Genomic DNA, 23,169 nt, shown 5'->3' with positions numbered 1-23,169 from the left:
ATTGTAAACTCCTCAGCACAGCCTGAATTAAACTTTACTATCCAGAGATTTTCTTTTCCAGCCCAGCTGGTGCAATAAAAAATATGAACAAATAATTAAATAAAATGCTATTTTTGGAGTGGATATTAAAATATTAAAATTTTAAATATGATGAATGTTCCTACAAAAAATGCCATTGTGTACTATACATTCTAATACCCCTGCCCTTAATTTCAGTTTCCCCAGCACTTTTATTTTCTTCTTTTTGTTTGAGTTTTCAGTTTGTGTTATGGGTAACATCTTCCTTCCTGATGCAGACGCCGTGTTAAATAATAGACCTGTGATTTTTTTTTTTTTTAAGTTTTGTTTGCTGTAAATAGGCCACCAAGACTCAGAGGACTTTGTTGTGTAGGCAGGCTTTAAACTTGCATGAGAATTTAACTATGTGACTCTAATGGGGATGAAGTTATAAGCAAACATTTACTAGATCATGCATGCAAAGAATATCATTTAAGCAAATGAAGTGAGAACACAATGCACTTGACAAGATCTATCTAAATCATGGGGATGATAGGAACACAAACGTTATCAATTAGAAAGCTAAAAAACAAAACAGTGCTTAATAGCCAAGGAAAGAAATCAAGTGTAGAGAACTAGAGAGTGAAAGCGAAAAGGGAGCACTGTTCAATAAGGTTTCAGGATAGAGTTCTTATTATCTCAGTTTCATTCCCTTGCAGTGTTATCAGGTAGTGCTGATCTTTGTCTGGCTCAATGTGCATCCAATCCAATTCATGTGAAAAAGAAAGAAGAGATATATATGGAGGGAATCTTTGTGAGCCCCTTTCAGCAGAACTCCCAGAGCAGAACTGACAGTATATATGTTAGTTAAATATTAATTGCTCCTGGGATATTTTCAGTCTTCACTTTATTTATTTGTTTTCATCTGAACTGAAATTAAAACACATGAGAAAACATACAGATGGATAGATGCTAACTAACGGTTCAGCTATTACTGTCTGGAGGAAACTGTGAGAGAATATTGGATTAACCTCAGCAAACTCAGAAATCTAACAAATGTAATACTCATGATTTAACTGAACGGTATTAAATGATTCATAAATACACACTCACAGAGCTATGTTGTTATATACACTATGCTTCCATGTTGTTTACAACAAATTTTCACCCTAATATCCTGAACGTGACACCAGAAGATAAGACTCATTAGATCAAGCAATACTTTTGTGTAGTGTAGTGAAGTGTAGTCTCAGTTTCCTGCTTTAAGCTGACAGAAATGGCATTCGCTGTGGTTTTGTCCAGAGAACCACCATGCACTATTTTGTCTTTTTTTCTCTTCTCTGCAAACGCCTAACCACCTGCACTTTTCCACCAGCTAACATTACAGGTAGGGATGGGTATTGATAAGATTTTCACGATTCCGATTCCATTTTCGATTCTGTTTAACGATTCGATTCTTTATCTATTCTCTTATCGATTCTTTTTAAAAAAGGAGAACACTAAGGTCGATTAGCTTAGAACTTTGTTTTATATCTTCTCTTTGAACAAGATAGAAATTTAGGAGTAACATGGTCTTACAAACCCAACAGTGAGCTCTTAAGAGATCCAGCCTACGGCTCTTCAATGGGGTGTCACAGGGTCCTCAGGAAAAAAAATTGTAAATGTAAAATAATAACATAAATATTCTTCTGTAGCAATAACAAAGTATAACATAAATTATTCTGTAACAATTACACAAGAATATCCAGTAATGTCCCTGCCTACAATTAAACACATTCACTTACCGAAAATCGGAGCATCTGCTGTGCAAGCCTTTGACCACAAACTTAGTCACTGCTCGGTGACATTCGTCTATCCTGGCCTGAAAGGAGACGCGACCGGTAGACTACAGCGAGAACTGCCAGCATCTGAGCCAGCCAGACTCTGTCTGTCTCTCTCATCATGGTCACCTAAATGCACAGTAATGGCAGGTTTTGTAATAAGGCAGATCGCGCTAACATAATATGCACTGTTAGTTGATTATATACCTGCCGCATTAACGGGAGAGGACGTGCTGGGTTGAGATTCACGAATCCGGAGCGGAATTAAAAACATGACATTCATTTAAGGTCATCGCGTGTTTTGTGAGCTTTTGCATATTCGTAGTGTTTCCTCCCTTAAATGAAGTATTGCAAGTTGCCCTGTTGTCATCCGTTCTCGTAAAGTATAATCAAATTTTTGAGCATTTGAGCCACCATGTTTCCTGTCAGGTAAGCAACGCTCCGCAACGTGGTGACGTCATTCGGGGCGACTGGAATCGATAAGGGAGTCATTTGCAAAAAATGGCAAACAATTTACCGGTCGATCTACGTCCCTACCCTCACCTATGGCCACGAGCTGTGGGTAGTGACCGAAAGAACGAGATCGCGGATACAAGCGGCGGAAATGAGCTTCCTCCGAAGGGTGGCTGGCCTCTCCCTTAGAGATAGGGTGAGAAGTTCGGCCATCCGGGAGGGGCTTAGAGTAGAGCAGCTGCTGCTCCACATCGAAAGGAGCCAGCTGAGGTGGTTCGGGCATCTGGCAAGGATGCCCCCTGGGCGCCTCCTGGGCGAGGTGTTCCAGGCATGTCCCACCGGGAGGAGGCCCCGGGGCAGACCCAGGACACGCTGGAGAGATTATATCTCTCGGCTGGGCTGGGAACGCCTTGGTATTCCCCCGGACAAGCTGGAGGAGGTGGCTGGGGAGAGGGAGGTCTGGACCTCTTTGCTTAGGCTGCTACCCCCGCGACCCGACCTCGGATAAGCGGATGAAGATGGATGGATGGATGGATGGCAAACAATTCCAAGGAATTGAAACAGTGGGAACCGGTTCTCAACAAGAACCAGGTTTCGATACCCATCCCTAATTACAGGAGTGGTACCAACTCATAACATACAATTTTTTGGCTTGTAATATTAGAAGCGCTTAGTAGAAAGACTATTTAAAGAAAGTGGAAATAGCCACCTTGGTGTCACCTGTCTTGAGCTTCAGGTTTGGCATTTTACCATCACAAACTTGTTTTTGTTTTTTTTTACATAGAAAATACTATACTTGGATAAGATGCTAGAGAGGCACAAGAAGTGGATCTGACAGAGAATGTAAGAACTCTAATCATGCCTAACGTTATCAGTCCTGCTCTAGTGAATGTTTTACTTTGTGATCATCCATCCAACCATTTATTTTCTTCCACTTATCCATTTGTGGGTCACAGGGGACACTTGAGCGTGTGGCAGCTGTCATAGACGTGGATGCGCTACACCCTGGACAGATCACCAGACTAACAACAGGGCTAACACATAGTGACAGATTGCCACTCGTGCTACTTTTATGCCTAGTAAAAATTTAGATCCCCAATTAACCTAACAACATGCATGTCTTTGAAATATGAAGCTGGATTACCTCGAGGGTAAGCCTGAGGAGAACATGCAAACTCCACACAGAAAGGCTCCAAGCCAGACGGCCATAGCAAGAAACAAGTCCATTTTATACAGTCTATCTTTCGGGAGCGCTCTGAAGTTGCAGTTCTGAAAAACAAACGCAGACAGAAAGCTGACTATAATCAAAGTCAGTATATTATTCTTGTGTTTTAGAGTAATACCATTGTTTGTCACTTATGAATACCAAGCAGGGGACACTGATGTGAGAGCAGATTAGTTCAGTGAGAAAAATACGCACAAGCCCAGAGCATAATCATCCAAACCAAGCCAGTGTAATTTGTTCACTAATGGCTGAGGGTATACTATTCAGTGACCTAAATCCTGACTGACAAATAGTTTATATAACCATATAACTGTTATTCATTTTATCAGAACAAACATTGTATAAGTTAGATAGCTTGAAATGCTTTGCTTACAGATAATGTTTAAATCAAGCTGTTAGTGAATAACTTCAGTTTGTTCATTGATCTTTACTGCAATTTAAGTAGAGGGTTTATGGTTGTGTATGTATCAACGAGTTCTACTCACTCTCCTGAGATATACAGCACAGTTTAAGCATGCATGTACACATGTCTTTATGCGCCTTTGCCTTTAAAGTATGCAAAAGCTGTGCTCTTCATGCATTAGTGGGCTTGTTCTCGTTATATCTACTAATCTTGAATACACATCGCTCCGCATTCTGGGTGTTTACTTGTGTGTTGGGTTTGACTGCAGTGTAACTAGAGCAATAGGTTTTTTGCAGATCAAAGGAAACAAGGAGAGACGTGCAACATAATCTTCAGCTTCTCGACCCCCCTTCTCTCTGTTTTCTTTTCAAGTTTGATGTGTTGTGACTTTTTACTTTCAAAGCTACGAGTGAATTTGCATATTTTTATTTCTGTAATTGGAAACACTTGGTTGTAAAGTTTCCCTGCCACCTACTTAAATCTTTGAAGGTTACATTTCATAACTAATTCAATAAAAAAGGACTACTCATTAAAAAAAGGTGGAAAAAACAACATCCGTTGGTCTTATTTTAAACTTAGAGCCTCTTGCTGAAAATACTTGTCTCTGATGATTTTTTTCTTTTTTCTTTGACTCATAAAAGGAAATGAAAAAGAGTGACGGGTGTGACGTCAAATGTATGAAGTGTCCATTTCTATTCTCTCTTCCCCGTATTACATCACAGTGACTTTAGCTTTATCATCAATGCCAGCACTGGCCATTAGTTTAATAATCTAACCTGTGCACAGTGTCCTCTTGCAACATTCATATAAGGCAGGCTCAATCTGTGCTTTTATGTTGTTTTTGCCTAGTTTTGACACTACCATCCAAATATTGCAGCAGAAATTGAGAGTCATCAGAGCAGGCAATGTCTCTCCAATCTAATATTGTCCCATTCTGATGAGCCCGTGTGAATTCTAGCCTCGGTTTCCTGTTATTAGCTGCCTGAAGTGGCACCCGGAGAGGGCGTCTGCTCCTGCAGCCCATCTGCTTCAAAGTTCAAAGTGTTGTGCTTTCAGAAATGCTCTTCTGTGTACCTCTGTTGTAAAGAGTGGTTATTTGAGTTACTGTTGCCTTCCATTTAGCTTAAAGCAGTCTGGCCATGCTTCTCTGACCTCTGATATCAACAAGGCATTTTTACCCACTGCCATTCACTATATATTTTCTATTATTCTCTGAAAACCCCAGTAAATCAGCAGCTACTCCTTCTGGCACCAACAATTATGCCATGTTCAAAGTCACTTAAATCACCTTTCTTCCCCATTATGTTGCTCAGTTTGAACCTCAGCAGGCCATCTTGGCCATGCTTACATACCTAAATGCATTGACTTGCTGTCATGTGATTGGCTGTTCAGATATTTGTGTTATTAGGCAGTTGAAAAGCTACAATATCACATTAATTTCATAAGAGTTTGTTATGAGCTCTGGAGACTCTCGTTTGATTTGTAGAAGGATTTTCCCGTCTACAAATATCTACAAAACCCATCATCCTTTCTCTCCTCTACCTCCTGTCTTTGTACATCTGAACATGTCCCTCCACCTCTCTCTCTCTCTCTCTCTCCCTTTCCCTCATCCTCTCATCTGTCCAGCTACCATTTGCCAGGCTGGTCTGTTTTTTCTGCAGCTGACAGATATAGTATATGGAAATATAGTTTATAATAGAAAGAATCTTCAGGTGGATTGATTTGACCTCCTTGGAGCTGAGTAGCATCAGTGTTTTTCATGTGGTATGTATAAGAAATACTTTTGTCACATTATTACATTGCAGTGATGTGTCCTCAGACTATAAGGAGAATAAGGGCTATAAGAGAAATAGGTTAGACTACTCTTTTTTTTGAAGAATAACTGTGAATGCAACTAATGTTCGATGTTAACTGCGTTATTAAAGTGGTATTTCATTTAGCTGATGAGGCTTCAAATTCAGCCCAAAACGTAAACATATTTAATTTTTGTCAGGGTCCGTGGGTCTTGGAAAAATTTTATTCTTTTGTTTGTAAAGATCATTTGTTTTCTTTCTTTTTTTCCCTTTAATGTATGTTTTTCTGGTTGGTTTCTTTATATTTGCTAGTTTCATATTCTCACATAGTTCTGTCCATGGTTATAGTTTGGTTTATATTTAACTCCTTGAGTTCCTGTGCAATCCTGCTTCTTGTCATCCTGCATGGTTATGTGTTTGCTTCCTCTGGGTTCCCAGCATTTTCAGCCTTAGGCATGTTTCAGTTTTCCAGTATTTCTGTGAATGGCAGCATTAAAGCTGATATTTTCAGTTATACCTGTTTCCTGAGTCCTGCATTTGGGTCCACAAACCTGCCTGCCACACAGCCGACACCTGACTGCTTGCAATCTTGTAGCACTGAAAGAGAGCTGGAGAAGCTGGGTCTAGCTTCTTGATTAATTGGCACTTTTTCATCATTCATATACAGTTCACGATTTACCATCCAGCACTTTTAATTTAAAGTAACTTATCAAGTAGGAAAAATATGGTTAAACTTTGCCTCAGGGACATGACGCAGATTGAGAAACCTAAAAGTAAAATCTTAAGCATAAATGGCCATTTTCACTGTAATTGGAGGCTCTTTTTTGCATTTTTAGTGGGTATTTCTTAGTATATTCTGACTTTTATCAGGAATTCATAGACTTTTAAACCACCATGGGTTATGAACCTATCATATGAGATGTCTTAAACTTCAACTTTTCCATATTCCATGAAATGAGGCTGAACTGTTTTAAAATTACGAGGTAAAGATCAAAGCAAAAGTTGAACTCTGATACACCCGGCTCTCACTGCTTGAGGCAACAAAAGGAAAACCCTCCTATTCATTAATTTTCTGACATGTATCCATATCCGCAGCAAATTAGACAGCCACACTCATTCTTAATTATTAAGGCCCCTCATTTGTCGATCTGCTGATGACATCACAAGCTCTTTGTTGTTGCGGTGATATGTGATCCAGATAATATCGATGTGGAGACACTCGATACTCTTGTTTTGTGATTGAGGGTCTGGAGAATTGTTTGGTGGTGATCAGGGGGAGCAACAGGAATTGAATGTCCAGCCAGTTTCAAAGATGTCTGTGAGGTATGGTCAACTTTATGGTGTTGAATTGCATTTTGAGGGTGCACACAAGCCAGCAGTGGAGTTTTTGCTGGAGTTAAGTTCAGGTTTTAATGTTAACCCAACTCTCCTTATGTTACAACTCAAAGTGACAAGTTTGAAGTTCAGGATGGATCGGCAGTGAATCAGACACTTCATTACCATGATATCACTTCCGTCTTATCGCTTCTCTTTTTCATTGTTTTGTTCACCTTCACTAGAGCAGGGAAGGGAGTTTTCTCAGCCATGAAGCTCGGAAAGATCAAGAGCTCTAGAGATGACCACAAGAAAGGTAAAACACTCCACAAAACAAGACCTGTTTAAGTTACTGAAATTAGAAACTGAAGATTATTTTCTGATCTGAAATTACTTATTATTTATAATTATTTAACAATAGAAACCTTTGATAGTTGTCTATAGGCTTAAAATTGGTGTATGTAATTGAAAATAATGGAGATCTAAAGTACCCATCAAGTTTTATTTGGTAATTGTGTGGTTTTTTTGCTTTGTTTTTTTGTTTTTTTTTTCAATTATTCTTGCAGATGAGCCAGCCGTCCTGGACATGGAGGACTTGGACAAGAAAGCAATGCGTCTTGCTGGTATGCTGGAACCAGACACCATCTCTTTGGCCTCTGTCACGGCTGTCACCACAGACGTCTCCAATAAAAGGTCTTATACAGTAACGCATGCACACATCACAAGGCACAGCATTAAAATACAAGCAGACCTAGAGGCAGATTTCACAACCTGAAAGTTACAGTATCTCATAAAACTAGGTTATCTGTGTGGTGTAATGTAGTGTGGAATCCTGAAACAAGCAGAAACTGCTGGAATCTGTTCTTTCAAAGGCACACCCACAAACTACTAAAAGCTATTAAAAATGCTTGAATTTAAACTTTTATGAAGGCAGGCTTGTGTAAAATGAAGAAGTTCAGTCTGTATTTTCAGAGAGAGCTACCTAGATCTACCAAAACGTCTTCAGCTGATGTAATGTTAATCTGTTTTGCAGTCTGATTAGAAAAGAAAATATATGGAGGTCTGAAACCGCTAATGTACAGGCACTCAAAGGAAGAGTGGGGAACTCCAGGCCTCAAGGGCCGGTGTCCTAAAGGCTTTAAAAATACCACCCTGGGACAACACACATGAATCAAATGATTAGCTCATTGCCAGCCCTCTGGAGAACTTCAAGACATGTTGAGGAGGTAATTTAACCATTTAAATCAGCTGTGTTAGATCAAGGATACATCCAAAATCTGCAGGACACCAGCCTGGAGTTGCCCACCCCTGCTCTAGAGAAAACAGTGGTTGGAGACTGCAGTTCGACCAAAATTATTGCAGCCTTGCTGTCTTTGAAATTGTTGCTACAAAAATCGATCTACAGTCATCTGGCATTTTTAAGTTAACTTTAGTGCATCAAGATGGCAAAAAACAGGAATAAGACAGAGTTAGTCTGCTATCAGTTTGTGATTAAATGCTGCCATGTTAGCACTTGTATGAAATCTATTTGTGATAATACAGTGATTAACTGTGATAAATCAGTCAAAATCATGCACAGAAATTCCAATTACAAGCCACAACCTCAGTAATATGAAACAGAAATTCAGATATTTCTCCACAAAAAGTGATATTGGTACTGCAGGACAGTGACTGCAAAATGGCATAGCAACATGAACCTTACTTATGCAAGAATATAACCATGTTACAACCAGTTGGCTGCCAATTAGCAACTAGCTGAGTCAAGTCCCTTGTTGCAAAGAGATGAATCACAGACAAGTTGCACTTATCAGCACACAATGACGCAGAGTGTTGGCAATATGCCTGTATTTATAAATTAGGTGGCAATTGTTTGCAAACCCAACGCCATATGTCTGAAAGTGACTGCAACTGTTTGGAGACAGGTTGCCTCCCCCCTTGGCAACCACTTTGAAGGTGTCGCCAAACAGTTGAAGGTTTTGTTTTCCTCAACTTCTCGGTGGCCATTTAATTGCCACAACTGTATGCAATTGGTTGTGGAATGCAAAAAAATTGAATGCAACCACCAGTTTTTCCTTTTTTTTTCTTTTTTTCTTTTTTTGCTGTGACTGAGCAATTTGCAGTTAAATAAGCTAAAGTTAGTTGCACAGTTTTAAATATACATACACAAACATACTATGTTTAAGATTCAAACTTCAAATTAAATTTGTTTCATGCTTTTTCACTGTCAGTTTGTTGAAGAAAAATCATGATTATGTTGATTTCTTCAGGTCAAAGCCAGACATCAAAATGGAACCAAGCTCCGGACGACCAGTGGATTATCAGGTGAGTTTTTGCATGTAGATGTGGGGTTGAAAGCCGGTCTTTGTAACCAACTCTATCGACTTGATTTCCTGCATGTTTGGCCTCAAGTTTGTTTTGTTTTGTCTTTTTTTGATTAAGCGTACTTTCTTTTTCTCAGGCTGGTTAAACTCAAAGCAACTCCTACATTTGTGTGCATCAGATCTAAATGGGATCTGGGGGTCATTAAATTACCCGTATATAAAGAGGAAGGAGATGGCTTACCTAACAGCTACCTTAACTTTTCTTCAAAGTTTAAAAGACCTTGGAGCAACTGTGGGCTACAAGGCAGCTAATTAACACGTCCACTCTCATTTCCTCCTTTTAATATCAGGTCATCTCACTGCAGGCAGTTAGCTTTTAACACAAAAGGTGAAAGCAGACCAGCCTAGCTGGCTGCTTTCTATCTTTAAAAAGGCTGTAGACAAAATAACACGTTGTATCTCATTTGTTGCAAAATTTAAAAATTATAGTTTACTGTCATACACAGGGATTGTGCCCAGTTGCATGTGCACTATTAATATGTCCACTGATATTGTAGATGTACTGATATGTATATTTGTGTACTTTACCGTCACAACTGTTTGCCTACTGGGACTAACAGTTCTGAATTTATTCATCATTACATCAACAAACACCTAAACAGAACAGTGTAACTACGCCGCAATGATAGCACATGGCCCATTTTCATGACCTATTTAAATGTAAAAAACAGAATACTTTTGTACACCAGCTTGTAATCCTCGTGCAATCGTGAGCAGCAGACTGTCTCTCCCTTTTTTTTTTGTTTCGCTTGGTTTCTCTTCATCAAGCAAAGAATAATTAAACCAGAGGGATACTTGAATGTGGAAACCTTCAGCTGGGATCTAGTCTGTCCATAAGCAACTACATTACCTCAGCCTGGGGAAATGTTTGAGTAAAAACAGTCTAAACTACTGCGCTCTGACAAAAGCCCTCACAGCTTTTCATCATTAGTTTCTGAAAGATGGGTCTGGATTGTTTTTTTATGAATTGTTCTCATGATAATTACTGAATGGTTGAATTATTTATAATGAGACCGTTGCTGTTTTTTGACTCACTATTGGAAGAAGAGCAGCTTGTTTAAAGTTTCAGAGTCAGATCTGAAACAGATGCTGATCTGTCTCTCATCAGATCAGCATCACGGTGATCGAGGCCAGACAGCTAATAGGCCTTAACATGGACCCTGTGGTGTGTGTGGAGATTGGAGATGACAAGAAGTACACATCTATGAAGGAGTCCACCAACTGTCCATACTACAACGAGGTGAGACAATTTAAGCTTTTAAAATGTAATTTGCGAGCTTTGTCCTTAAAGTAACAAATCTGTGCATGTTTATCGTCTGACTTCTATCAGCTCTGTGGACCACTTTTGTGTCTTTCAGTTCACTGTTTTGGTTTTCAGGCAACAATTCTAATTTTCCAATGCAAAAAAAACAACAACAATTGGACATGTGGGTAAAGCTAGGCAAAGCTAGTGAGAACAGTTGTTTCTCAAAATGAAGTCATCAGTCAGCTACAACCCTGAACTTCATTAATATGCAAAGAACAGTAGAGGATAGGAGTAGTGTTCTCTTTGATAGTGTAATGCTGCAATGATTTATTGACTAGTGTACAATGCGCTAAATTGGAGAGTGTTAGTAGCAATTGTAAGGTGGTAAGGACTGTGCAGAGCTCAGCCTCTTAGTTGTGCCCTGCAGGGGGTGAAAGTGACAGTCTGTTATCGATTGTCTGAGGATCCCCTATCAAGAGACAAACTGTAAAGCAGAGTAATCATGATCAATAGTGCTTTAAGCGTTCTGTCTTTGTGTCAAAACCGCTTCAGTCCCAGCTTGTTCTGCATCTGTGCTATTTCAGGTAGCGGTACATTTCTCTGCAGTAAGATTCCTAAACTGGTTGTAGAGGGAAAATTAGTTGCATATCCATGAAACAAATCTCCTGTCAAACCACTCGTTGCTCTGTTAGATTGAGATCTGGTGAACGTGGAGGCCATTTGAGTGCAATGAACTCACTTTCTGTTAAAGAAGTTAGTTCAGGTGATTTGAGAGACAAGAGAATAAGAATGAAAAAGACTGCAAACTGTGGGTGATGTAAGCCTATGTTGCTTTGTTAGGAGAGGCAACCACTGTATTTTAATCCACCCATGCATGCCTGCAGCAGAGTCAGTGGGCTACAGTCCAGCACAGCATAATTGTCTTTACAGGGAGAGAATAACTGCCCCACATTAGTGTGGGCAAACAAACACTAACTGCAGATGTAAAATCACACATGCTAGAACAAGAAATAAATCTCACAAATAGTCATTGGTGTGTATGTGCTGATTACTAGTTAATTATCCATCCTGAAATAAAACAGCAGCAGAAAGCAGCAGATCTCCCACCAAAGTGGCCTGATAATGAGAGGATCTTCTCTCTTTCCCACACTTCCTTAGTTAATTTCTGAACTGATGTTTTCTTGACTTCAAAGTTATCTAGAAACAACTGCCTGACACATTTTACTCCAAGACCAAATCTGAAAGAATGATGTGTTTTCCTACAATCATTACTAGAAAAACGAGGGCATGAGTAACTGCGTGTTAATGAGAAAGCTTTTTTTTACTCTGCAGTATTTTGTCTTTGATTTCCACGTCCCTCCTCACGTCATGTTTGACAAGATCATCAAGCTTTCAGTAAGTAATTTATACCACAATGTGTCCACACTTGAGTGCGTCTGAATAGACTGTTACCATACCCTCTTTCTTACAGGTTATGGTATATGAGCTGTAAATATTACATTGTTAGTTCACAAGAGAAAATGTAATAGCCCCATTGGACAGAAGGTTGTATAAGCCAAGGCTGAAACTGTTCATGCTTTATAAGGTGTAAAATATGTAAAACTATGCACCCCCAGCCCCCTTAGTAGGAAATCACGTTAACAGACATCAGTTTCTTTATAGATTTTTATAGATTATTATAGTCTCATAGCTTATTGCCTTATATACAATATTATTTTTTACCTTTTTGTCTAATTAGGTTATTCATTCCAAGAACCTTTTACGGAGTGGGACCTTGGTAGGAACCTTCAAAATGGATGTTGGGACTGTTTACTTTCAGCCTGGTAAACTCCAAGCTTTCTGCTTTCATGCTTTTATTTGCATTCATGTAATACTTTTCATTTTCAAATATCAATTTACTAAATGATTTTTTAAAATTTTGATGTTGTAAAGTGAAAATGAGCTGATAAATGCTGTTAGTGACTAACTGATTGACATCTGTCTCAGAACACCAGTTCTACCATAAATGGGCCATCCTGTCTGATCCTGATGACATCACAGCAGGATCTAAAGGATATATAAAGTGTGACATCGCTGTGGTCGGAAAGGGTGACAACATCAAGACTCCACACAAAGCCAATGAGACTGACGAAGATGACATAGAGGGGTAATAAGCTGTCACTGATTAGGAATACTGTCGTCAAGCGAAATCTGCAGCATACATGAAAATCTGTTAAATATCTCAGATTTACTAACACATGTTCTGAATTAATCCCAAGTATTTCATATGCTTGTTACATGAAATTATCTCAAATGCAGACAGTAACTCCACAGGCTTGCCTCTGGATGTTGTTTTGCTATTACCCTGTCCTCTAGAAATCTCCTGCTGCCAGAGGGCATCCCAGCAGAGAGGCAATGGGCGAGGTTTTATGTAAAGATCTTCCGTGCAGAGGGACTTCCTAAAATGAACACAAGCATCATGGCTAATGTGAAAAAGGCCTTCATAGGAGAGAACCGAGATTTGGTGGACCCCTATGTTCAAGTGCACTTTGCTGGGCAGAAGGTAATATGAGGCTTGAAGGCTTGAAGTAGTTAGATTATTAATTACTGCATTTATATTTATGTAGGCGCTTTAGCCATAGTTTAGTTAAGCACCCAGGAAGAGTTTGTGGTTAATTTTAATATTTCTGGACCGTGTGGTACCCAGAGGTTTAGATTAGCTCCTTTTGTAGAAATATTGTTCATTGAATCTCTAGAATATAAAATAAATCAGATTTAAACCATGTTCATAGTAGTTTAAGCCGTAAGTAAGTACATTTTGGCCTAAAAGTGAGCATGAATGAGTTTATGTTCAAATCAATGTTTATTTTAAAAGGGACAATGCATATTATCATCATGTATCATCATATTATCATCATCACCAATTCATATTTGGTGTTTGCTTTTAATACTCTAAGTTGTTTTATTATGTATGTTGTATTCTTGTACAGCACTTTGGTCAACGCTCCTGTTGTAATTAAATGTGCTATATAAATAATTAAACTATTAAACTATGTAAATATGGGAGATTTAAACAGACAGGCTAATTTTCATCTTCAGTTCCTAGCAAGCTGATGGCAAAAAAAAAACATACGATGACAAAAACATAAAAAATTAAAATGATTTATAAAACCTCACAATGGCAAACATACAAGATATTATTATTATTATCTGCTCACTATCACTGGAACACATTGTTTTCTCTTTGTGAGATATGCAATTGTGAGATATGCAATTAATTATAAGGTGTGAGAAACTGAACTGTGATAATGTTTTAATTATAACATTTTTCCAATTTAGCTTTAGCATGAAAATAAAAACATTTTGCAGTTTCTGTAAAGCGATATTTTCAAAATATTTTTGAGCTACTGAAGCAGGTTGAAGCAGGTTGTCAGCATTTACTTGCAGTGGTTCAAAAAATTGCCTTGGACTACACATGTATGAGCTTCATATGCATAAATTTAAAACAAAATGTCAGGTAGCTGGCTCCAAAACTGCCAGCTACCTGACATTCTGCTTCAATTTTGAGACTTGGAAATTGCCAACTGGGTATTAGTTGCTGAATTCATTACTTCTGTAGTGCCAATCATTCACTGACAAAAAGGCTCCCTAAAACGATTTCAGTGTAAGTCACGGAGATTAAAACCCACAGCATTTATTCCAACTGCAAAGACACCTACTGTATTTTGTGCACTGTGGTTTATATTGAACATGCTCTTAAGAAATCTCAAGGAACCAATTGAAGAGAAAACCAAACTACTATATACTATATATAAATGCTATATGCCTCAGTAAGTCACATTTAATCAAATGAAAAAAATGTGAGCACTTTATTTAGCATTTAAACATTTAACAATATTTGCTGTTGCAGAATGACGACTCTATAATGTCTTCTTTAAAGTCTACATTATTAAACTGGCACAGCTATAACTATATAATGCTATAACTGACCAAAGGTGTTTTTTTTCTCTGTGATTCTGTTATAATTCCTTATAATTCCTTTTCCTTTCTCCAGGGAAAGACTTCAGTCCAGAAAAGCAGTTATGAACCAATATGGAATGAGCAGATCATCTTCACCGAGCTGTTCCCGCCTCTCTGCAAAAGGATAAAGGTCCAAATAAGGGACTCAGATAAAGTCAATGATGTTGCCATAGGAACCCATTTCATTGACCTACGCAAGATATCAAATGATGGTGATAAAGGTGGGTCAAAACGTAGTTTTTCTTACCAACATTGATTATCTGCCAAGTACTTTAATTATTCTGCCATGCTAGTGTCTATCTGTATTTTACTAAATGTACTAATTAGTGTGGTAGATTGTGTATTGAGCCATATGACGTGCCTGACCTTCTGCTAATGTCTGTAAGAAATGACTTGTCTGACATTCAAATTAACTTGCTGCACATGCTGAACCAAAGGGGAGGTGCAGTGGACTGGAGAGCATGTTGCAGCCCAAGACAGGAACTGCACAGAACTGCATAGCCAAGGCACAAGTGCAAAAACCACAAATGCTGCAACAGTAAAGCAAAACAAAAAAAACATCCTGTGAATGCAAAAATCCAGCAAACAGATCTAAACTGAATTTGTTTTTGTTTTTTTCCCCCAGATTTAATTAAAAAGACAATACTTAATTGATAATAAAGTTAGGGCTTCCGCACCATCATTCTGTTTGAGCCCATAATAAAAGATATTTTTCCTTTACTTTGTTCAGGTTTCTTGCCTACCATGGGTCCAGCCTGGGTCAATATGTATGGTTCCACTCGTCAGTACACTTTAATGGATGAGCATCAGGACCTGAACGACGGACTCGGAGAAGGGGTGTCCTTCAGAGCCCGTCTCCTGCTTTCTGTAGCTGTGGAGATCCTGGACACCACTTCACCTGAGATCTTCAGCTCCACTGAGGTTCACGTGGAGTCTGTTTCCAACATCTCAGAGGTGAGATAGACCCGAGATGGTGGTGCTGTGTAGCTTTATGGTGTATTTATGAAGCCACGCGTAACTGCTCAGCAGAGGAAACAAAGGCACTAGATTTGTTGCTTTAAGCTGTGTTGTTCATATTTCCCTCTGCTGAGAAAATCGTTTAACCCAACTTCAAACATCGTGAGAAAATGTTCTGGTTTGGGGTTCTGAACAGGATGCTAATAACTAACACTGAAGTTTAATGGCATAAGAATATCAACTTGAGTCTTCCAGGACTACATTAGCGAGATAAATTGGACTGGACTGGCCTTGCAGAGCTACCTAAAAAGCATAGTGATGAACAGCTGCAAATAATACTGTTTTTTTAAGAGTAATGATTAATATTTTTTTATATTTTTTAATAAGAACCACATGAATGGATAACAAGCAAAGGGCAGAAAATTGGAACATAAAATCAAAGTGCCTCAGCAAGTCAGAAGGGAGACATGCAGTTTTTATGTCTGTTGTAAATTGCAGCTGATTATCTGAATAGGATGCACTTTGCTCTAGTAAAATGTTTACTGTCTTTTTTACCCCCATCAGAGTGCTACAGGAAAAATAGAAGAGTTCTTCGTCTTTGGTTCCTTCCTGGAGGCCACCATGATCGACAGGAAGACTGGCGACAAACCGATCAGTTTTGAAATCACAATAGGTAAAAAATAAATTGAAAAATGTACTGATTTGTTGTGTTAATATTGACCTGAAAAGTCAATAGCTGCTGTAACTACCTGGATAAATCATTTAACAGGTAACTATGGTAACCAGATAGATGGCGTGAGCAAACCGTCATCAAAGAAGAAAAAGAAAGACGGAGAAAATGAAGAAGAGGAAAGTGAGCTGATCCAGAACTCCAGTGAGGATGAGGCGGATGAGGATGGAGACCTCGTATCAGTGTCCTCAACTCCTCCCATGAAGCCTGTCATCACTGACAGGTTAGGGGTGAAAGGTCACAGATCAGAAAACAATTTAATTATTTTGCTGTTATTAGATTTGTTTCAGTTAGCCAAAAAAATGTATGCCTTGCTCAGTAGCAAACTGTTATAGACTGTATCCTTTTTAGTAATATAATGAAATGTAACCAACAAGTATTGCCTGTAATAATTACAAGTTAGTTAACAGTCCTGTTCAATCATTACAGGAACTACTTCCATCTTCCCTACTTTGAAAAGAAGCCATGTATCTACATCAAGAGCTGGTGGCAGGACCAGAGAAGACGACTTTACAATTCCAATATGATGGATAAAATTGCAGACAAACTGGTTAGTGTACATCTTTATGGCACAAAATCATTCTAATAATCTGTAGCAGCCAAGCTAAACACTATTATGATGTTTAGTGGTGGTTAGCACCTTCGCTTCACACCAAGAAGATCCCGGGTTTGAATCCAGTCTGGAACCTTTCTGTGTGGAGTTTGTATGTTCTCCCTGTGTCTGTGTGATCTTCTCTTCCTCCCAAAGACAGTCCAAAGAGGCCAAAGACATCCACGGGGTCGTGTTAATTAGTGTTTCTAAACTTCTGTAGGTGTGAATGTGAGGGTAAATGATTGTCTGTCTGTCTTAGGGTTAGACTCCCCTGCGACCCTTATTTGTAGATAGAACATAAGATAGAACAAAACTATCTCCAAATTTGCAAAATTTCCAAAAAATGCTCTCTTTGTCTGCAATTTTCACACTTTGTGAAGCCGTTGATTGAGTCAGATGTGACCCTAGGGTGACCAGTTGTGGTCCGCTGGTTTAAGATATTATTTGTTATAGATGTATAAGTAATAACAATTTGACTTGTCCTAAGTTTTGGAACTGTTTGTGTTTGGACAGGAAGAGGGTTTGAATGATGTTCAGGAGATTATTAAGACTGAGAAGGCATTTCCAGAGCGTAGACTCAGGGGAGTGCTGGAGGAGCTCAGCGTCGGCTGCAGGTGAGCTGCATAATAATGATCATTTCTCATGGTTGCATATCAAAGCTACATACAATTAGCATTCAAACAGCAAGAAAGACAAAAAGCTACCTCTGCTACCTTCATGATCACTCAGCTTTAAAGTAAATAGTTATTAAACATGTCATGGTAAAAGGAACCAGCATTGGTTTTTTTCTTTATGTTCTTTCAGTAGATTTCGAAACTATTTGAATTAATCAGAGTTCGTACGGGTGCTTGAAATCCTTGAAAATGCTTGAATTTTAATATTGTATTTTCAAGGTTTGAGAAGTGCTTGAATTTCAGATGTGCTGCTTAAAAGTGATTGAAAGCGTAATTGTATTTCATTCACCACAAATAACTATCTGATTGAATAGTTTTCGTATCAGAGAAATAAAACGAGTCGCAAAATGTAAAAGCAAAATTTCTCCGCCTGGGCTGCCTTGCACCTCTGTCTGTTTCAATGTGTGACCCCGCCCCTCCCCCTGACAGTCAGGGATGAGTGCGCTAACATACCTGAGGTTGCTGTTTTAATGAGTGTTTGATGGAAAATGACAATAGCGGAGTTTGCGCTCTCCAGACGCATAATAGGTGAGTCCTAGCAAATAATTTTCCAGTCCAAACTATTTTTTGGAGTTGCATAAATAATTTGTGCGCCTTCTTATTTGATGCAGAACACCTGATTGTTCTGTAAATAGTTTTAAATGGTTATATAAAAAACCTCTGAGCCTTGGCTGCATTTTTAGGTAAATAGTACCTTATAACTTTGTTGTTTGCAAAACTCGTGGATATTTTTTAAAAATGTACAATTTCTATTTGCATTTCAAGTTATGAAAATGATTCATTAAACATGTTTGTGGTTTTTACAGTCAAAAATATAACTTTTTTCTACTCGTATTTTAAATTTTGTCTGATTAGATAAATTGCGCTTATACAGTTTGTCAAAATGAGAAAATAACTTGTTTCTGTGCTACCAAAGTTCCCCGGCTTTCATTCAAAATGTGTTTATCATCAGCACCTACACATAAACTACTTAAACGTTATAAATGGCTTCAAGCTCACACTGAGACCTGTGGGACACTATCAGCCACTGAGACAGTAGACACATTTATGTGTATATGAATATTTCATACTTTAAGGCTGCCTGTTTATTTAAGGGAGATGAACAAAATACATTAGAATTGTACATAATAATATTATAGATGACAGATTGAATAAATAGATTTTAAGTAGATGCTTCTGCATTTTTAAAGTCTTATATGTTGAATTGAACTATGTGATCTTTTCAAAGTCAGTGCTGTTCTCCATGCCTGTCTGACTGTACATGATGTTATTAGCACAAACACTTTAAAGCTGATCATTTAGGACTTCAACAATAATACAGACAGCAATGTAGTTAAACATCTTACAGTTAGTTTTATTGGGAATTAACTTAAAAAACAAATAATCAAACAGATGTCTCTCCTATTTTTTGTGTCATACAGGAAAGAAGCATCAATATCTGATGAGAAGACATTTCTTTTTTGTTTTGTTTTTTCAACAGGAAATGAATATCTTTAAAAAGTTGACTTGTTCACATTTCACATCTTAATTTTTAAGTGAAATGTATGCACATAAGGTGACCATTTGCAGTATTTTTGTGTGGTGCGTTTTTCTATGTCTTAACAAAAGGAGAACAAAGGTGTTGAAGTTCACCTATGATTTGTTTTAATTTTCACATGATCTTACTGAGGTGATGTGAATTGAAACATGCATTCTTTTTTGGGGGGCGGGGTAGTAAATGTGCTGGAAAAGCTTAAAAAGGGACCTTGAAAGTGCTTAAAAGGTGTTTCAATTTTACCGTGAAAAAGGCGTATGGACCCTGATTAATAAAACATTAATAGTTTAATAGCTCACCACTTGCACATATAACGACTGTAGAATCACAGAATACTGCAGAATATAATTTTATATACAGTGTTAAGCCTGTAAAGTGTGTGTGTGTGTGTTTTTTCTTTTGTTTCCAGTCGGTTTGTGTGTCTGGCTAACAAGGATGTGAACCAAGCAGGCAGAACCAAACTCGATCGAGAGAGACTCAAGTCCTGCATGAGAGAAATGGTATGATCCATGTTTCTGTGATGCCACGAATGATAGAGGGGAAGTTGAAGTTGTAGCTAATTAATTGCTAATCTCTTTGTAAACATTATGGACTTGATATTAAGGCCAAACAAGTAAATTAATTTCTGAAATACATTATCACTGCCTCATGATAATTGAGTGCAACACATCTTTGTGCATTTGCAACATTACCAACACCATCACAGTCTCTCTGGTTCAGTGTTCGTATTTGGCTGTGACGCATCTTTTAATTAGTTTCAAGAGGAAATGCAACAAGAATGCAAAGTGTTCAGAAAGAAAACAGAGCCGTAAACAGTGGTTTAGAGGTGGAAGGAGAGGAGAGGGTTGTAGCGCAAATAGTTTCTCATATCCGATGCTTCTGAACACTGTGCACTTATATATATATTTACTTTTATTTATCATATTTTAAAAATACCAAAGATGAATACAAACTTAAATTGTTTGTGGAAAAAAAACTGATGGCAATTCATACACTTTATGTTCAACTCAGTTCAGTTTTATTTGTATAGTGCCATTTTACAACAATATTCCCCACAAGGTGCTTTATAGTGTGAAGTAGAGATACTACAGTTTAAAAAAAACCAACAACAATTAGACTACGGCTTTTAGCAAGAAATGGCGATGGTGGGAAGGAAGAACTCTGTTTTGACAGGAAGAGACCTCCATGAGGGGCAGCCATGTGCTGCAACTTGCTTGGGAGTGAAGGGGAAAGAAAAGAGAATAGATAAATGAGCGCATACAGAGACCATGAATAGCAAAAATGATAAAACAAACTATGGGGGAGAGAAGAAAAAAGTTGCAATCGTGACATTTAAATGCATCAGGTGTGAAAAGAGGGGAGTGGAGAAGTGCTCATGGGATGTCCCCCACTAGCCTGAACTTAAAGCAGCATAATAAGCATCACCTGATCCACCCTAAACTATAGTTAAACTATAGCCCAAACTGGTAGCTGCTTCCACATATGTATGTCTCTAAGGTGCTGTAACTCTTTACTGTACTGCACCAATAAAGCACCGTATGCCTCATTACCACTAATTATCTCTCCTCCTGCAGGACAGCATGGGCCAACAGGCTAAGCAGATTCGGACTCAGGTGAAGAAAAACACAGTCAGAGACAAACTCAAGCTGGTGCAGAACTTCCTGCAGAAGCTTCGCTTCCTTGCTGATGAGGTAGAGATGCAATCCCTCGTTGTGTGACCCTTGGACATTTAAAGTGTTAAGACATCATCGGGTATGGAACTAGAAATAATGAGAATGGTCCTCTGTCTTCACTGTCCAGCCTCAGCACAGCATCCCAGATGTTTTCATTTGGATGATGAACAACAACAAGCGCATTGCTTATGCACGAATACCTTCCAAAGACATCCTGTACTCCATAGTGGATGAGGAAACTGGCAAAGACTGTGGAAAAGTCAAAGCTGTATTCCTTAAGGTGCAGTAATCTCTAAGCTATACAAGTGACTAAGAAAACCAGCATGTTTTCATTTTTCGTAGTTACATTTTTTTGATTACTTGGTTTCTTGTTTCTCTTATCTGTCTCCGCAGCTTCCTGGTAAGAAGGGTTTTGGTCCTGCAGGCTGGACAGTTCAGGCTAAGCTGGAGTTATATCTATGGCTGGGCCTCAACAAGCAGAGGAAAGATTTTCTCTGTGGATTGCCAAATGGTTTTGAAGAGATTAAAGCCACTAAAACTGGCCCTGGTCTTCACTCGATGCCCCCCGTCGGCCTCGTCTATGACAGTAAGCACTATACACACAAAACATGACAAACTCTGGAACTTTTACACATCTGAGAAGCAGATATGGACTCATCATTTTTGTTAGTGCCAAATAATTAGGCAGGAAATACTCCCATCATAGAAAGTACCTGTAACTCTAACATGGATATTTTATCTTTTGAATACTTTGTCTTTTGTATTATAGTAAAGTCCTCTTTTTTTAAATTTTCACTCCCCATAATTTGCTTAATTTCATATCGCCTGATTTGCCGTTAACGTTTAACTCTAAAATCAATTCTAGGCAAAACGCACACAAACAAAAAAGTCAGTCAGAAACAGACATTGATTTCAATTGATCGCCTTTACTTTGTGGCTCAATTTTCTAACCTCGGTCTAACATTGCTCACAAAGGGGATTGCATGTCAGTTAATGTGATGTGATATTTGTCTTTGTGTGCATCCAATAGTGAAGCAGGTGTTCCAGCTGAGAGCACACATGTACCAGGCTCGCAGTCTGTTTGCTGCTGATAGCAGTGGCCTTTCAGACCCCTTTGCGCGGGTCTTCTTTTCCACACACAGCCAGGTTACTGAGGTAAAATGAGTGCCCGCACATGCAGAGACTGTGTTTGTGTTTATGCTGATTATGCATAACTAAACTTAGTATTTGTGTGTGTGTGTGTGTGCTGCAGGTTCTGAGTGAGACTCTTTGCCCTACTTGGGATCAGCTGCTGGTGTTTGATGATGTGGAGCTGTTTGGTGAGGCCAGTGAGCTGAGAGACGATCCTCCAATCATTGTGGTTGAAATCTACGATCAGGACACTGTGGTAGGATACTATTCTGCAAGAATGAGAGAATGGAAGGATGCTACATACTCAAACTGCATGCTAAAATGTTTTAAATGAGTTAGTGTGTGCTAATAAAGCTCTAAATGTGCTTTGCTTCTCCATCCCTTATGTTCTTAATGTCTGTCCACCCTTGTCTCACTCCACTCTGTCCTTCAACTAAACTCTGACCTCAATTATGTTGTGCTGGCTAAATAGAGTGACAGAGCATTGCTACTGTAATGTGTCAATGTATTCTAATTTTTCTAAAATAACTTTCTTAAAATTTGATCTCTTTTTTCTCCAACTAGATTTAAAAAATCTTTGCAAAATGTGCATTTCTACTTCAGTGGCATCCTAAGACCTAGACCTCTCTTATTTGTTCAGATTGTACTGTAATAATCATTTGAGACACATATTTGTTTAATAAGAAGATTGAGATTTTTACTTTGAACCTTGAGCCATTTGGTGCCACACAGACTGCACTTCCCACACCCATGTCTAACCCTGTATCCCCTTATTGCCTTGGCCGTCTGCTGTTACACATTGTGGTGTACAGGGTAAGGCAGAATTCATAGGTCGGACCTTTGCAAAGCCCACCATCAAGATGTGTGATGAGCATTATGCACCCCCGAGGTTCCCGCCACAGCTGGAGTACTTCCAGATTTACAGGGGGAACTGCACTGCCGGGGAGCTTCTGGCCGCTTTTGAGCTGCTGCAGGTAACACATGGAACAATGTCTGAATACACTCGTAAATATCTCTCTCCGTGTAAAAAATTATGTCTCACTCTTTAATTCTTTTCCTACTTTTCCTTTCTTAAATAGGCCTGTAAACTCTCTACATTATCACTATTTCTTGTATTTGACACTGACAAACCTTTTCTATTTACCCGTCTCTCCTCCCAATACAACCAATCCCATTTTCTCCTTTTATGTTTCTTTTCCAACTTATCCCTCCACTTCCCCTTTGAATCACCCTTCTTTTTCTTTAAA

At 38.6% G+C, this 23,169-nt stretch overlaps 1 protein-coding gene across 7 annotated transcripts in view; it reads left to right on the top strand.

Moving 5' to 3' along the window:
• otofa (otoferlin a) overlaps positions 1–23,169 on the top strand; it is an 88,430-nt gene that overhangs the window by 47,988 nt on the left and 17,273 nt on the right. For 6 of the 7 annotated variants that reach the window (XM_076873933.1, XM_076873931.1, XM_076873929.1 and 3 more), the window contains exons 6-26: positions 7,251–7,321; positions 7,572–7,698; positions 9,273–9,327; positions 10,495–10,626; positions 11,965–12,027; positions 12,371–12,455; positions 12,619–12,778; positions 12,988–13,174; positions 14,666–14,852; positions 15,362–15,585; positions 16,153–16,261; positions 16,358–16,541; positions 16,748–16,868; positions 17,424–17,524; positions 19,528–19,618; positions 20,693–20,809; positions 20,919–21,071; positions 21,185–21,377; positions 21,822–21,946; positions 22,044–22,178; positions 22,735–22,896. In XM_076873933.1, coding sequence (XP_076730048.1) covers positions 7,251–7,321; positions 7,572–7,698; positions 9,273–9,327; positions 10,495–10,626; positions 11,965–12,027; positions 12,371–12,455; positions 12,619–12,778; positions 12,988–13,174; positions 14,666–14,852; positions 15,362–15,585; positions 16,153–16,261; positions 16,358–16,541; positions 16,748–16,868; positions 17,424–17,524; positions 19,528–19,618; positions 20,693–20,809; positions 20,919–21,071; positions 21,185–21,377; positions 21,822–21,946; positions 22,044–22,178; positions 22,735–22,896 — 2,782 coding nt within the window. The remainder of the gene's footprint in view (positions 1–7,250; positions 7,322–7,571; positions 7,699–9,272; positions 9,328–10,494; positions 10,627–11,964; positions 12,028–12,370; positions 12,456–12,618; positions 12,779–12,987; positions 13,175–14,665; positions 14,853–15,361; positions 15,586–16,152; positions 16,262–16,357; positions 16,542–16,747; positions 16,869–17,423; positions 17,525–19,527; positions 19,619–20,692; positions 20,810–20,918; positions 21,072–21,184; positions 21,378–21,821; positions 21,947–22,043; positions 22,179–22,734; positions 22,897–23,169) is intronic. The other variant, XM_076873930.1, reaches the window with a different exon arrangement.

Source organism: Maylandia zebra, linkage group LG15, assembly GCF_041146795.1.
Source record: "Maylandia zebra isolate NMK-2024a linkage group LG15, Mzebra_GT3a, whole genome shotgun sequence".
In the NCBI taxonomy this organism is placed as follows: Eukaryota; Metazoa; Chordata; class Actinopteri; order Cichliformes; family Cichlidae; genus Maylandia; species Maylandia zebra.
The sequence above is the reverse complement of the archived record's forward strand: the minus strand, read 5'-3'. Positions and strand labels throughout refer to the sequence as shown.